The sequence below is a fragment of the Cetorhinus maximus genome, chromosome 13 (genome assembly GCF_964194155.1).
Source record: "Cetorhinus maximus chromosome 13, sCetMax3.hap1.1, whole genome shotgun sequence".
NCBI lineage: Eukaryota > Metazoa > Chordata > Chondrichthyes > Lamniformes > Cetorhinidae > Cetorhinus > Cetorhinus maximus.
The window spans coordinates 22,474,685-22,490,960 of NC_135891.1; the positions used below are offsets into that span (position 1 = coordinate 22,474,685).

General features: G+C 41.5%; 1 protein-coding gene across 15 annotated transcripts in view; it reads right to left on the reverse strand.

The window, feature by feature from the left end:
* LOC144688485 (band 4.1-like protein 1) overlaps positions 1-16,276 on the reverse strand; it is a 289,382-nt gene that overhangs the window by 58,227 nt on the left and 214,879 nt on the right. For all 15 annotated transcript variants that reach the window (XM_078555104.1, XM_078555102.1, XM_078555094.1 and 12 more), the window contains 3 exons: positions 12,838-12,925; positions 8,933-9,085; positions 2,396-2,493 (listed from right to left, as the gene is read on the reverse strand). In XM_078555104.1, coding sequence (XP_078411230.1) covers positions 2,396-2,493; positions 8,933-9,085; positions 12,838-12,925 — 339 coding nt within the window. The remainder of the gene's footprint in view (positions 1-2,395; positions 2,494-8,932; positions 9,086-12,837; positions 12,926-16,276) is intronic.

Below are 16,276 nucleotides of genomic sequence, written 5' to 3' on the forward strand. Positions count from 1 at the left end.
ACAGGCAGAAAATTCTGCTCTATGTTTATCACACGAACGTTCACTGTCAGGATGGCAGTGGGAAGGCCTACAAAAAATAAGCAATAGGGGAAGCAAAATTTAAAATACTTATATCCATGTTCTGAGGCAGCATCATCAACATGCAACCACTAACAAGTAAAGCCCTAGTCACAACACATGCATAGCATATAAAAGTTCTTGCTGGCCTCAAACCTCTGTTTACATAAGTCGAAAAGAAAGCGTGGTTATGATTCCACCAAATGGGGCAAGATATGGTTAATGGAAGGATTGTTTTTTTTCCCTTTTTTTTTCTACTTAAGAACTTTAAATTGAACCAGAAATTTAGGTCTGAAAGGTAATGTCACAGGTGCCCACATGCAAATATTTTAGAATTTAGCAAAGAGTTAAGGGTCTCTTTAAAGGGTACTAACAATGCCAGCAACTATCAATTCTGAAGATTAGGCAGCGCTTAGAGTTGGAGACATTCACAAGATGCATGCCCTCCATTCTAAAATTTGGTACGGGGGAAATGTACAAATCAATTCACAAATAACTTATGCAGTCCCTTGAATTGATCTCCACAACCTTCAATTCTAAAGAAAGGCAATCCGAAGTGATCATCAGGTCTGATGTTTGCTCAATATTCTGTACCATTTGTGATTCCTCAGATACTGAAACAGCCCTTGTCCATGTGCAACAAGATCTGGACAACGTTCAGGCTTGGGCTGATAAGTGGCAAAGAATATTCATGCCACACAAATGCTGTGCAATGATTATCTTCAACAAGAGAGAATCAATGAAGGTAGTACCTAAGACCCAACCATCTTCAACTTCTTCATCAATGACCTTTTCTCCATGATAAGGTGAGTAGTTTGCTGATTATTGCACAACGTTCTATACCTTTGTAACTCCTCAGATAATGAAACAGTCAGTGCCCAAATGCAGCAACCTGGATTCAGGTTTGGGCTGACAAGTGGCAAGTAACATTCACGACATACAAGTACCAAGCAATGCCCATCACTAAAAAGACAGAATTTAACCATCCCCCTTTGACATTCAATGGCATTACCATTGCTGAATCCCCTGCTATCAACATCCTGGGGGTTATCATTGACTAGAAACTGAACTAGGCTACAAGAGTAAGGCAGAACCTTGGAATTGTGTAGTGGGTAACTCACCTCCTGACTCACCAAATCCTGTCCATCATCTACAAGGCATAAATCAGCAGTGCAATGAAATACTGTCCACTTGCTTGGATGAGTGCAGCTCCAACAACACTCAAGAAATATGACACCATCCGGGACTAAACAGCCCACTTGATTGGCACCCCATCCACAAACATTCACTCCCACCACCCCCGACGGACTGTTAAAAGTGTGTACTATCTACAACGTGCACTGCAGCAACTTACCAGGCCTCCTTTGACAGCACCTTCCAAACCCACAACTTCTACCACCTAAAAGGACAAGGGCAGGCACCTGGGGACACCACTGTCTGCAAGTTCCTCTCCAAGCTACATAACATCCTGACTTACAACTATGTTGCTGTTCCTTCATTGTTGCTCCCTCCCTAACTGCACTGTGGGTGTACCTACACAACATGACTGCAGCGGTTCAAGAAGTCAGCTCACAGCCACCTTCTCAAGGACAGTTAGGGATGGGCAAAGGACTGGCCTAGCCAGCGACACCCACATCCTGTGAACAAATATGAAAAAAATCTTGGGTTATGGCATGACATTTGGATTAAAATAATGACTAATGAGAAAGTGCTGGTGCTACACAAGAGAGAGGCATGATTTACATCGAGAAATTGCGGACACATTAATCTCAGGATGGTTATTAGGATTGTTATGGTCAGGAAACTTTGATGGTAATACATTAAGATGCAAGCAAGGCAGGAGAATACTGCTAGGTCTGACAGAATGGGCAGGGGAAATTGCAGAGGCTGATATAATCCAACTGTTCAGAGGTTAGAAAGAATGCACAGCACTGGTTGTCAACCTTCAGAGTGAAGCAGGTGGATAGATAGAATGACAGAAGGAAATATTTTTTTAAAAAATCCGCTACACATCAAGATGTACTGCTGATGTGTGCTGCAACTTTCACAAGTCATATCTGTCTGGTGTATTTCAAACTGAATTATAAGAGCACTCTAATATCATGTAACTTCCAATGTTGTATGTATTGTTATGGATCCCTCACTGACAGAAAGAATACATAAAAGCACTCTTTCCACTGCACATTACTTATTGTTTTTACATATCAGCCAAGAGCAGCATTGTAAAGAGCCCCTAATGTATTGACACAAATTGAAAATACTCCCTTGAATCCATGCACAATACATCTAATCATCATTTAGACGTGCTACAAATGACAGCCCTCGCTTTCCTGTTTACCTGAAGAATGTGTGGTGTTCGATGCAGACTTTCCAGAGTCTCTTGGCAGCTCGGTGATTTGGAAGCTTGAAACCAATGGTACTTTCAAACTGTTCATACTAGAAAATGAAATAAAAGAATGTTAAAAAGTAAGACTTCTGTATTTTCAGTCCGTTACTCAAGGAGTGAATAAACGTTTTTACTTGGCTTCCAACAGCTGTACGTAATAGTAAAAAAAAAATCAATTGATGTCACACAGGTCGCTGACGAGGATGAGGGTGAGGGTTTGGGACGGCGAGGAGGAGAAAGACTGATCAGAAGCTGGCGAGTTGGGAGGGGAGGGGAGTGACCCACGTCCTTTTAATATGGTATCAGTAGAAGCGCTCCTGCTGACTTCATATTTGCGTAGTCCTCTTGCTGGTTAGCACCATATTGTTCCGTACAAGTTTAGCATTTGGCAAGTCAAGTGTTGGAACATTCAAAAATCTACAAAGCAGCAACATGGGTCCCTAATTTACATAAATTATTTTCTATTTTCAATATTGCCATGTGCGCTCTGACCACCAGCACAGCCTCCTTTCTCAATATGGTCAGCAGTGTACTTCCAGCCAGAAATACCGATGTGCTTCTAGGTAACCATACTGGGGACTTAATAGGTCAGTTAGCCCTGAAAACTGGACACTGTGTGGCCAAGTCTATAGCCCGTTAACTATCTTTCTCTCAAGCATGAACTCTCAAGTAATAGACAATATTCATCATCTTTATTGGCTATATTCTCCATTTTGCAAAGATTATATTAACAGATAGATCACCTGAGCACCAGACAGAATAGCTTGAGTAGAGACAGTGGCAATAACAACAAGAGACAATTTCATTAAAATTGTGGATTAATCTGGACATTTTTACCTATTGCTCCTTGTCTTGATCCATACAATTGAACTTCTTTTCAGTTAGAGTGGCTTAAGGCCATGTTTTGAATTGAAATTTAACTTATCCAAAGTCATATTAAAAATATAACACAGAAATTTTCTCAATTTGACACAACACAACACAGACCGTAGTGGTTGAATAAGGCGTCTCATCTCACGAAGACTTCCTCAAGGTCAATTAGGAATCATAATAATTTATATTTATTTAGTGCCTTAATGCTTCAAGACACTTCACAGGAGAATTGTAAAACAAAGTATGACAGCGAGCCACATAAGTAGCTATTAGGTCAGATGGCCAAAAGTTTTGTAAAAGAGGTAGGTTTTAAGGAGTGTCTTAAAAAGGAGAAAAGCGAGGTGAAGAGGCGGTGAGGTTTAGGGAGGAATTCCAGAGCTTAGGGCCTAGGCTGCTGAAGACATGGCCAACAATAGTGGAGCAAATAAAAATGGGAATGTGCAAGAGGCCAGAATTAGAGGATTGCAGAGATTTCAGAGGGTTGCAGAGTTGGAGGAGATTACAGAGTTTAGGAGGGATATGGCCATGGAGGAATTTGAAAACAAGGAAAAGAATTCTAAAATTGAAGCATTGCCAGACCAGAAGTGAATGTCAGTCAGTGATCACAGGGGTGATCAGGAATGAGACTTTAGTATAAGTTAGGATATGGGCAACAGAATTTTGGAGAAGCTCAAGTTTATAGAAGATGGAGACTGGGAGGACTGCCAGGAGAGCATTGGAAAAAGTCAAGTCTAGAGGTGACAAGGTCATGGAAGAGGCTTTCAGCAGTGGATGAGCAGAGGCAGGATCAGAGACGGATGGTGTTACAGAGGTGGAAATTTATAGTGATGGAGGGAATATGTGGTCCGAAGCACATCTCAGGGTCACATAGGATGCCTTGGTTGTGAACAGTCTGATTCAGCCTCAGAATGTTGCTAGGGAGAGGGATGGAGTTTATGGCGGGGACCAAAGAGAAAGGCTTTTGTCTTCCCAATATTTAGTTAGAGGAAGTTTCTGCTTATCCAGTATTGGATGTCGGACAAGCAGTCTGACAAATCAGAGACAGAGGAGGGGCCGAGAGAAAGGCGGTGGGTGTAATCAGTATACATGTGGAGCCTGATGTGCTTTTGAATGATGTTGCCCTTAGGCAGCATGACGATGAGAAATAGGAGGGAGCCAAGGATAGATCTTTGGGAGACTCCAGAGGTAGCAGTAAGGGTGTGGGGACAGACATGATAAAAACTCTGCTCTTGTCATAGTGACATCCATGTTTGAATGATAACTGTTTTACAAGTGATACATAATAATTGAATATGATCACCAGATGGCAATCTGATAGAAATGCAAAGAGCACACCAAAAAAAAGGCATAATTTAGCACCTGCTTTTTTCAGCATGTAAAGAACAGTGGGATATTCTTTAGCACACAAATACCATTCCCGTTTACTTTTCATTAAATTTGTTCCCCATTAGCATTAACTGAATTATTAAATGTGTTAATTTAAAAGGATATCATTGTTTTAGAAGCTTTAAGTGGTTTCTCTACTTTTGCTATCTCAATGTCGTGATTGTCTAAGTTGCATCCATGCTTGACACATGAAAAATATTAAAATAATCTGAAAACTAAGGCAGCTTCACAAAGACTACATCACATCACAGAAGTCTGGTCTAAACCAGTGATCTCACCTGGCACCAACATAAACCTTCTTCCCCTTCAACAGACCAGTTCCTGAGCAAATGGTTTGGAGCAGAAACTGAGCTTGCTGGAAAATTCCCAAGAAAGGCAACAGAGCCTTTTAAGCATATAAGCAAACAAACAAAAAAAAATTCTCAGGAGGCTGTGTGCTGTAGGCTTCATCTGTAAGGATTATGTACAGACCAAAAGTATGGTAGTTTGCTGGTTAAAGTACTAGACTGACAATACAAATGCCATGTGTTTAAATCTCAACACAGCAAGCTAGAAAATTAAATTCAATAAATTTGGCAATTTGTGGGCCTGCATTTAAAAAAAAAACATCGAATCTGCAACTGGTTCATTACTGTATTTCAGTGTTGGAAACCTCCTGTCCTTACCCAGTTTGACCTAAAGGGACTCTAGTCCCAAACCAATGTGGATGACTCACATCTTCACTCTGAAGTGACCTAGCAAGCTACTCAAGTTATATCCTGACCTTCTCAGGGCAAGTAGGGATGGGCAATAAATGCTGTCTGCATCAGCAACACCCACATCCTGAGAATGACTTTTTTTTTTAAATATAAAAATATAAATTTCAGAATATGTAGCTGAATCACCTCATGGATGTTACCCACATCCCTGCTTAACTGAAACAAAGACCACAAGAAAAATCAGCTCGAGAATGAACAAGATGAAACTACTGCAATGCCACAAAAACTTAAAAATATCACAACCCAAAATTTCTATTTTATAATCTTTAATACTTCAAATGATCCCCATTTCCACATGCAACAGGCTGGTGCAACTGATTGTGTTGGATCTTATCCACATAGTAATTGGCAGGGATCCAGTGTGAAAAGTAAAGACCAGTTATGTGCTGCTTTCAAACATATTACACTACAAGCACTGAAATCGTTCAAGTGCAGGTTTAAAGCACTGACTTTCAATCTGTAATATTGCTTTTCTCTAAAAATTGTTTTATTCCATTTTAGACGCATGAAGTTGCGTAAGTAAAGAAAGAAAATTAACATGGACGGCTGTATTTTTGAAAGATGTCTTAGCTGAATCTTACTGCCCTTGTAACACCATAAAGTATGAGCTGTGCTTTGTTTCTGGAGTATTGGAGACACACAAACAACATGCCACACTCCTGGGAAGATATCATAGTGGGTACTAGTGCAGCATCTGAGGCACTGCCATAATTTGTTTACTAAGTCACTTTTCCCATAATGTACAAATGTCACATTGTCGTGCTTCATTTCAACAGAGCCCAATGAGCAGAACATCTGCAGGGAATAAAGACATCTAACCACGGTGGGCTCAGCTATCAGAGTTACGCAGCACAGAAACAGGTCATTCAGCCCATCATGTCCGTGTCAGTCATCAAGCACCTAGCTATTCTAATCCCATTTTCCAGCACTTGGCCTGTAGCCCTGTATGCTAAGGCGTTTCAAGTGCTCATCTAAATACTCCTTAAATGTTGTGAGTGTTCCTGCCTCTAGCACCCCCTCGGGCATCCTGGTGCCAATTTCTGCTCCTTTTTTATTCATGGCTGCTCTGCAAACCATTTGCTGCACAGGCATAAAATGTAATTCACAAGTGCAAAGAACATTTCTATCTGTTATCTAGCAGTGCTGCATGTTGCTGAACACAAGGTAACCCATGTTGCACAGTGCTGTGGAAAGCTGCTTTACCACTGGTGCCATCACACGAGCTGAAGTTTGCTGAACAACATTGCAAGGCAGTGCCCCCTGAACACAAGCTCATAGACAATGTTTTCACACTTCCATGTGTTCATGAAAGCAGCCTTTGGAAATACAGTACACCATTCAATAGAGCAACACTGTCAAACAAGAATACTTGTACTTTATGCCTCATACACAAATGGCTAATTATAAGAATTGTAAAACTGCCAAATATCAGCTGTCAAAATAAAATTGTAAGGATTACAGCAATGTGCTGTAAATACTGAAAATACTAAAGAATACTGCACAAAATTCAAAAAGACAAGTTCAAAATATGTATGCAACTCTGCTTTATGATAATTACATGCCCCAAGAACATTATTCAAGCTGCAGAGTGCAGTTCTACAAACCTCTTTGGCACATCTACTCTTCTATGCCTATCATTGGAAAATCTGTGGGTGATGAACAATGGATACGCCCTTTGCAGTTATCAGTCATGCCACCAGTAGAGGTCACTGAGTATCTGGGGAAAAGCTATGGGTTTACTGTGATTTATTTACACTTTTATTGTGCTTTGTGGATTAACTATTTTTGCCACCTGCTCACAATTGTCTACACTGGTACAGACCCTAATTGGTTGCACAAATCAAAATGTGTTCTGGGAAATTTATTTCATTGCTGGAACATAAAGTTAATTAATGTTAACAATTTTTAGTCTTCAGGGAAGCTGTTTAGGATGCCATACTATACAATGCAATATCCTCTATTGGTTGTAGCATTTAATGATAAGTTGAAAGGACAAATTTTATTTTTTCTGTATAGATCAGCAAGGTCCAAGGTTCAAACCTTAGGCGTGTTCAGTTAACTGATTTCAGAGTAACTGTAGGATTATTACAGTTTGATGCAATACCCCTGAGATACAGAAGGGAAAATTCTCCAGGGCTCCTGCCTCCGGTTGCTAGCTAGTACAAACATTATTCCCTAGCTATCGATTTCATTCCTGAACCTGAACGCTGCCCCAGGTTGAACCAGATTGTTCTAATCTGTCCAACTGATCCTGAGCTGAGCTTCTGACCCCACACACACCCTCTTCATCACAAGACTACCTGCATCCAACTCCGGAAAAATGCCTGTTTCCACCCTCGGCTCAGACCATTCACGACCTCTGCACCATGCCTGACTATGATCTGCACTTTCAACACCACCTCCAGTCCATTACAAAGACTGCCTATTGCCCCCGCTGTAATACTGTCTATCCATGTCCTGACCTCAGGTCATTTGTTGCGGAATCCTCACTCACGCTCCACTATTCAAGTGCTCTCCTAGCCAGGAGTGAAATCAGGAGGTACATTTTCACTCAGAAGATAATGGAATCTTAGATTCTCTTCCCGTAAAAGGGTGTGGGCGCTGAGCCGATTGAAACTTTCAACAGAGTTTGATAGATTTGTATTATACAAGAGTATTAGCAGGTTTTAACAGCTGAATAGTCTACTCGCATTCCTATGTTTCATGCGTTCCTAGAAATCTTGCAGCAACCGGGCAAACTCAGAAGTTCAGAGAATGGCTGTGGAAGTTTACCCTGCACCTGCCTGGTTTTCTTTTGAGGATACCAAGAGGTTTCTTTTCTAGTTTGAAAGGTACTGCAACAAGGACAATTAAATATAAAAAGAAAAGACCAGACATTTTCTAAGAAAAGGCAGCAAGCACAGTTGGAGCCACGGAGACAGCAGCAAACAGATTGAGGCAATTAGAAAGAAAGTATGATGGTGGGGGAACTTTAAGAAAAAGCAACACAACTGAGGCAATTAAAAATATAAGCAAAGAGGCATCATGTGGCTATTTTTTAAAAAAAAGAAGAAAAGGGTAGTGGAGCTCATTTTAAAAAAGCCAACATGTTAGGGGGTATGAGAATTTGGTAGGAGAACAGGGCCTATTAAAATAAAACAGAATCATAGGTACGCTACTACAAGAGCAGGACCTAACTTTCCCTTTTAAAAAGATAAATAACAGTTTACTGGAATAGGCTCAGGGAACTTTTCATGCACAAGATGTTGATCCAATAAAAGTCATTAAGTCGAGGGTTGTCCTTACATAAGATAGCGTGGTCACACTCTTTACACAGAGTGTGGCTAACATCCAAACTTGCCACTCTGTTGACATCCCTTTCTCACATACGATTTTTAGAATTAATATTGAAGCAGAGTGCTTCCTAGTACTTTATTTGAATAAGGTTCCTAAGACGCATTACAGTACAATCAATGAAAGGCAAATCACTCACTTCTCCAGGTCTGATTTTAATGTAGAAGTTGCTCCTTTTGTATGAAATCTTGAGAATCTTGGGCCAGGCAAAGCGGTTTATTCTTAACCGGTCTCTGTAGATTAGAAGACCATTTGCACAAACACCGAGCATGATGTCAATTCCTTCAGAGTCCTGTGACCAGCAAATACAGAGCAAAGAGGTCTGAGATTTGAATGTATGAATCATATTCAAAATATCTGTTCAATAATGTCACTTGGAGAAGCTCTCCTGTTAATATTTCAATTCAATTTACAGTTGAAACATTGATTGACCTAGAAACTGGTTTGTGACAGCCTGTCAGCAAGAACTAGGCACAGGGAACAATCCCATGGTCCACCTGTTATTGTGCTTGGGCCTCTTTTGCACGGGGTTTTCACAAGACTCATGAGCTGCAGACACAAGCTGGGCAGCCCTAGGCAGATTGCTGATGAATCGGATTTCAGGTTCAGGCCACAGCATTGCTGGCAGTCGGCCTCAGGAAGGTCCTATGAAAAAGGGTGAGGAGAGTCATCATGGCAATGACCAGGGGAGCAGGGACAACAGCTCCGGAGAGGCGACTGGTACATCCAGGCAAGTAAGTTTTCTTTTTGGAAAAAGAAACCTTTTGGTGGCAGTATCCAGCGCTCCCTTTAAGAAATATTGGTCAGGTGACATTTAGACCTGGTTTTCCTGCACATAGCCAGTTTGACAATTACAGGGTCATTAAATAATAAGAGTAACACCAAAAACATATTTATACAAAGGACCCTATGGCTGTTCAGGTTTGGTCCTTTTTCTGACTCTACCAATATGGTGGGAAACATACTTCCAGCACATGATCCCAGTTTGTTCGTCATATGGATAGTTAGCTGCCAATTTTGCATCTGAAAAATAGATGTGACACCATCAAATTTCTAGGCCACTGTGTTTGACTTTTAATAGGATTGATGCTACATTTTACAAGCACCATTGGTCTGACTCAAAATAATGTACCTCTTGGAAACCAGCAATAATTTCCTAAATCCTAGTTAGTCAGTGAAATCATGTTGAAACAATTAAATCAAAATGTGGCACCTTTGAATGAAATAATGGGTGGACCTTAACTCTTCAACCATGAGTCAATACCAGGCCCTTGAGGGACTGTTTATCTGTTTAATTTGGCTGCAGTTTTGTCTCATCCACTAAATATTAATAGGAAAGTTAAAAATGTATAAACAATACGATTTCATGTCAGTGAAAGATTTTTTTTTTTACAGCCTTAGAAGGGAAGGGAATAGTTTCATATTTTTTATCACAACCTCAGGGATTACTGCCTTCAGTTTAGGGGAACAATTTATTAAGAACAATCGCAAAGTATAAAAAATGATTTGAACATCTTATCCACCAAGGTCATTGTAAGTAGGCTGGCTTTATTTTTCTTTAGCCAGCCAACACCTAGAAATGAAATACTGATGTCAGTGCCTCAGGCGCAAGGCTGAACATTCTTTCTTCTGCACTTGCCCTTCAATTGCTCAGTGCTTAACACTTCTCATGCCTGGTCCTCAGGTGAAGCAAATCAGTCATTTTTATGCTGTGAAACTGAATTTTTACCAACATTAGTAGCAAACCAATTTCAGAGTATATCAGAGGTCAGTAGAACCCCAATTCCCTGATTGTCCTGCAAGAATAAAAATAACAGGGTTCAGCAATGTTTGACCTCAGCTACATTGGCAAGAGACAGACATGGCACAGTCAGAGGACAGGGAGGTAAGTAGATAGGAGAGAGTTTAGCCGCTCAACATCAGGTTAAGGAGGGAATAAAAGCACCTTGCAGCATTCCAGATCATAGCACCAGTTGGAAATACTGAGATCTGTTAACGTTGGGTCTTACTTGTGTACGGTTGGGTCTTACTTATGTACGGTGTAAGTTACCAACCCCTCACTGTAATACAGTACATAAAAGCCTGATTAACAATTAGATAGTGAGATTTGTATCATAGCTAAACACTTCTTTGCATGATTCAGCACATATGGTTTTTTTTCTCTTTGATCCATACGAAATAGAATTTAGCACTGCATCTGCATGGAGAAACAGATACTGTAGTGGGATGATAGCTTCATGTGCCATGCTATGGTGCAGTATATCAAAGGTTCATGCTAATGCCTTCAATTCCCAATCTCAATGGTGAAAGCACGTTGATGCAAGATCTTCCACTGATAGGGAATGGGAGAGAAAGAGCTCTTAGCAACATCTAAATAAAACAGCATTATCAGAACCAGGAAATAAGTCTCCTCCGTGTACTTGACCGAGGGAATGTGTCTCATATCAGGTGTGAGGATGAGGGGAAGAAAAATGGCATTAATACAATTTGATTTTGCCAGTGAAATCTCCACTGTGTCCTTGATATACTCATGAAAATAGATTGGAATACACGGCCTGAAAGGGTGGTGTCAGCAATTTCATCAGTAACTTTCAAAAAGGGAATTGGATAGAGTCTGGACCTCATGAGGTTTCATGGTATTAGGCCAAACACAGGCAAGGAAACTTCCTACTAATTATCAGTTACCGTCCTTCCTCAACTGGTGAATCAGTACTTTTCCACGCTGAAAACCACTTGGAAGAAGTACTGAGTGTAGCAAGGGCACAAAATGTACTTTGGGTGGGGGGGCTGAAATGGCCATCACCAAAAGTGGGTCGGTATCTGCCAGACTGGGTTGCAGCAAGTGTTGAGAGAACCACAAGGGAACTCACCTACTTGACCCCATCCTCACCAATCGACCTGTCGCAGCTGCATCTGCCAATGACAGCTTTGATAGGAGTGACAACTACACAGCCGTTGTTGGACAGACCTTTCTTCACAACGAGAATACCCTTCACCATGCTGTGTGGCAGATTAAAACTGGGCACCCATAACACTCTGTGGGCCATCAGCAGCAGCAGCAGAATTCTACTCAACCACAACCTGTTACCTCATGGCCTGACATATCTCTTACCCTACCATTACCATCAAGCCCGGGGATCAATGCTGCTTCAATGAAGGGAGCAGGAGGGCATGTCAGAAGCAGCACCAGGCATACCTAAAAATGAGGTGTCAAACTGGTGATGCTACAACAAAGGACTACTTGCATGCCAAACAGCAGAAGCAGCATGCTGAGTGATCCCAAAACCAATGGATCAGATCTTAGCTCTGCAGTCACATTCAGTTATGAAAGATGGGAGCAATTAAACAACTAACTGGAGGAGGTGGATCCACAAATATTCCCATCCTCAATGATGGGGGAGCCCAGCACATCAGTGCAAAAGCTAAGGCTGAAGAATTTGCAACCATCTTCATCCAGAAGTGCCGAGTGGATAATTCACCTTGGCCTACTCCTGAGCCCCTGAGGCCTACACCACGTGGACTGCAACAGTTTAGGGCAGTGGCTCACATCACCTTCTCAAGGACAATTAGGAATAGGTGATCAATGCTGTGCTTGCCAGTGACGCTCACATCCCATGAACACATAATAAAAAAAATTGAGGGGAGAAAACGTGCAGGGTTACAGGGAAAGAACAGGGAATTGAATCTAATCGGATTGCTCCACCAAAGATCTGTCAGGTAAAATGGGTGAATGGTCTCCTTCTGTTACACATGTCGAGACTGTAGGGGTGGCATAATTGCTTCGAAAACCAAGCTTTACCCCGGTTTTGTAGGAAAGCTCTTTTGGAAGATCAGTTCTCACATTACGATTATTAAATAAACAGAATAATGAAATGGAAATCTGTTTACATATTGACTTTTCTGAGACAAACCTTTAATTATTTGGAAGAGTAGAAGTTAATCTTTTTAAATTTCAGTGTCTATGTTGTCACAATGGCACTGAAAGCCATTTGGTATTTAACTTTAAATTTCTACAGCAGAGTTGTGACTCATAGTGGTAATTACCTTTGCATGATGCAAGTCGACACCGTACATAGACAGCTTCTTAGCATTTTCCAAAAAGTTCATTTCCGCTTCTCCTGGTGTCATGCCCCTATAGTAATCAGTGATGCACAAAGAGCTTATTGTCCTCTTTAATACAATGACTGAAAACAAACATCAGATAATTAACAGAACAGAATTTAACAAGATTTCAGACTTGAAATGATAGCTGTTCCTTGCCAGATATTTCACCGTGTGGGTGCAGTAGATACCGCATCACTATAATCCCTTTTAATAACAAAAATCTCCACTAATTATTTATAACGGGACTTAATTTGATTACAATTATTTTCAATGATACAATTATGATGGCTAAAACCACCATGAAGTAAATCTTAATTACCAGGTGGCCAACCGGCAGTGTGACCTGGCTAGGCGGCTGCTCATATCAGTGGAAAACTCATTTTGATGGTCAGGCCTCACTACCATACCTCTGTGGGCACCAAAGTTGGCACAAAATTGGTCAATCCAGAAGCTGACCCAGCCTGCAGCAAGATACATCCAGAGGCACAAGTCCAGGTGGTAGCAGTCCACACAATGTGTTGCCCAGTGTAACAGCCCTGCTCCTCGAATCCACAACAATAATTTTAAACTGAACATTTCTTCTTCAGATGTTCATCTGACTGTAATCAGCCATAGTCTGTGGCATCTCTCTCGGATTGAGATCAGCTTATAGCTTGAAGGGCACCACTCTGTAGCAAGCATGGCTGACCAGGAATCTTTCCTACTCCTACTGCCCGCCATGGGTGAGTTGGAAGGATTAGCAGGTTGAAAATCAAACCTTTTGGCCATGTCATGAATGTTCCTTCCATGGCCAACAAGTCCTGGAGTATGACTTGAATCCCAACAGCTGCTAGTTCAGAGGCAGGGTCGCTACCTACTGAACCATAAAACCTTCCTCTCTTCAGATATGCCCTTGTGCATATTCTGGACAGTCTTCACAACTCACGCTCATTTTCTCCAAAATAGCAATCCAGATCTCACGTATGTTATAGGACTGAATTTGCATATTAAAAGGGCCTGTTTTCTGAAGCAGACAAGTGCTCGAGTCACCCATCAGCAGACTCCTTGTAGGGTGGCAAAAAACTGGATGTAGAGCAGGTACGGGACAGTAAATATTCCGCTGTGATTTACAAGGTGCTACCACCCTGTTCCTGCCCAGTGCAGCTCATGAAAATATCCCTCCTTTGTTTCGCTGCTGAGATTTTATTCAAGTGAAAGGATTCACCAAAATTCAAATGATAAACCCACGTTGGATAGTAAATATGTGCTTCCTTTAGATAAGATAGGGCACAGGCTCAACACACAATGTACAAAGAAACTAAAACAAAAACAAAATTACCTGGAAAAACTCAGCAGGTCTGGCAGCATCGGCGGAGAAGAAAAGAGTTGAGAAACTAACACTGACAATTATTTTGCTTTCTTCATGCAGAAGTCAAAGAGGGTAGTTTTCACTTTGGGCACAGGAAAAAAACTGCTGGTTACATCCCACACAATTTTCCTTCTGTTGACTTCAGCAGTGTGTAACGAGTGACCAATCACCCCACCAGTTTTGTACCACACCCAAAGTGAAAATTACCCGTCTATTTCTGAAGCAGGGTCCTATTTTTTTCAAATATGCAAAATCAAAAAAGAGCTGGTGTCTCACCCACTGCTCTTTAGTTGATTGATAGCAGAGAATTTAATGTTGTCGAGCATTAGTTTAGTACTCACTAATTACCATCGCCATAGGAACATAGGAGCAAGAGCCTTTCAGCCCCTTGAGCTTGCACCACCATTCAACTACATAATGGCTGATTGTCTAGCTCAATGCCATTTTCCTGTGCTGTCCCTATGTCCCTTGGGCCAGAATTCTACATTCTGCGTGCGGGCGCGCACCCGACATGCCGGAATGTAAAATGACACGCAATATTTTGTTCGGCGAGCACACGTCGGAGTCGGCTGTGTGGCCGCCAATAATTGAAAGGCCTATTAAGGCCATCAACAAGGTAATTACGCTGAATTTTACGCTGCCCATTCAACCTTACGGTTGGCGGGCAGGCGAAAAGGCCAAGCAGCCTTCACGTTTTTTAGGAAACCTCATCCACGAGTGGGATGAGGTTTCCTGAAGCTATTACAAATTAAATTAAAAAAACTTTCATTTGAAATTAAAAATATGTCCCAACACGAGGGGACATTTTTCATTGAATTTTTATTGTATTTATTAATTTTTTCAAAAAGCACTTCAATCTCCCTGAAGCAACTCCATGCCTCAGGGAGATTGAAGCACAAACTGTGTGCCAGGCCCGCTCATCCCTCCTCTCCCCACCCGCACAGGCAGCGCTCAGCACTACCGCTCACGATCCATGCAGGGCGGGCCTTAATTGGCTCCCCCCGACCACCCCCACCCGCTCCCACCGAGCCCGCCCAACGCCTTGATGTCATTAGTTTCTAGAAATCTATCGATTTCTGTCTTGAATATACTTAGTGACTGAGCTTCCACAGCCCTCTAGGGTGGAGAATTCTAAAGACTCACTACCCCCCGAGTGAAGAAAATCCTCCTCATCTCAATCCTAAATGGCCTGCCCCTTATTCTGACACTGTGTTCCCTGGTTCTAGACCCCGCAACCAGGGGAAACATCCTTTTTGTGTCTACCCTGTCTAGCCCTTTAACAATTTTTAAAGTTTTATAGAAAAAAAACTTATGCCTCCTTTAGGAAGAAAAGGGCAATTTTCATGTGAGATGAAGGAGTAATCAGGATTCCTGCAAGTCAAAGGCAACAATTAACATTCAAGCTTTTTGCATTTTTAAACTTTGTACCTTCCTCAACTTGGCCGAGCCTCTCAGAAACTGGCAGTTATTTCTGCATGGATAGGTCAAGAGAGGTAATGCGACAAATAACACCAGAAACATTAAAGAAACAGGAACTCTGGAGCAAAGACAAAGCCAAAATATCTGAAAGCATCAGTAACTCACGATACTCAGAGTTGTAAAGTCAAGTCTAAAGACAGGTTTCAGTATTTATTCTAAAACAGCAAACCTAAGGCTGCCCATGACAATATTACCTGCATACCTGAATTCAGCTTCAACATGCGTGCTGATGACACCTACGTCTACTTCACCACCACCTCTCAATTTCTCCATTGGACTGTTTGACTACACATCTTGGTTATAAGAACATAAGAAATAGGAACAGGAGTAGACCATTCGGCCCCTCGAGCCTGCTCCGCCATTCAACAAGATCATGGCTGATCTTCTTGTGTTTCAATTTCCACATTCCCATCTAACCTTTTGATTCCCTTGCCTAAGAAGAAACTATCTATCTTTGCCTTAAAAAGAATTCAATGACCCCGCCTCTACCACTTTCTGAGGCACAGTGTTCCAAAGTCAAACAACAATTTTATCCCGTTAAACATTGGCAAG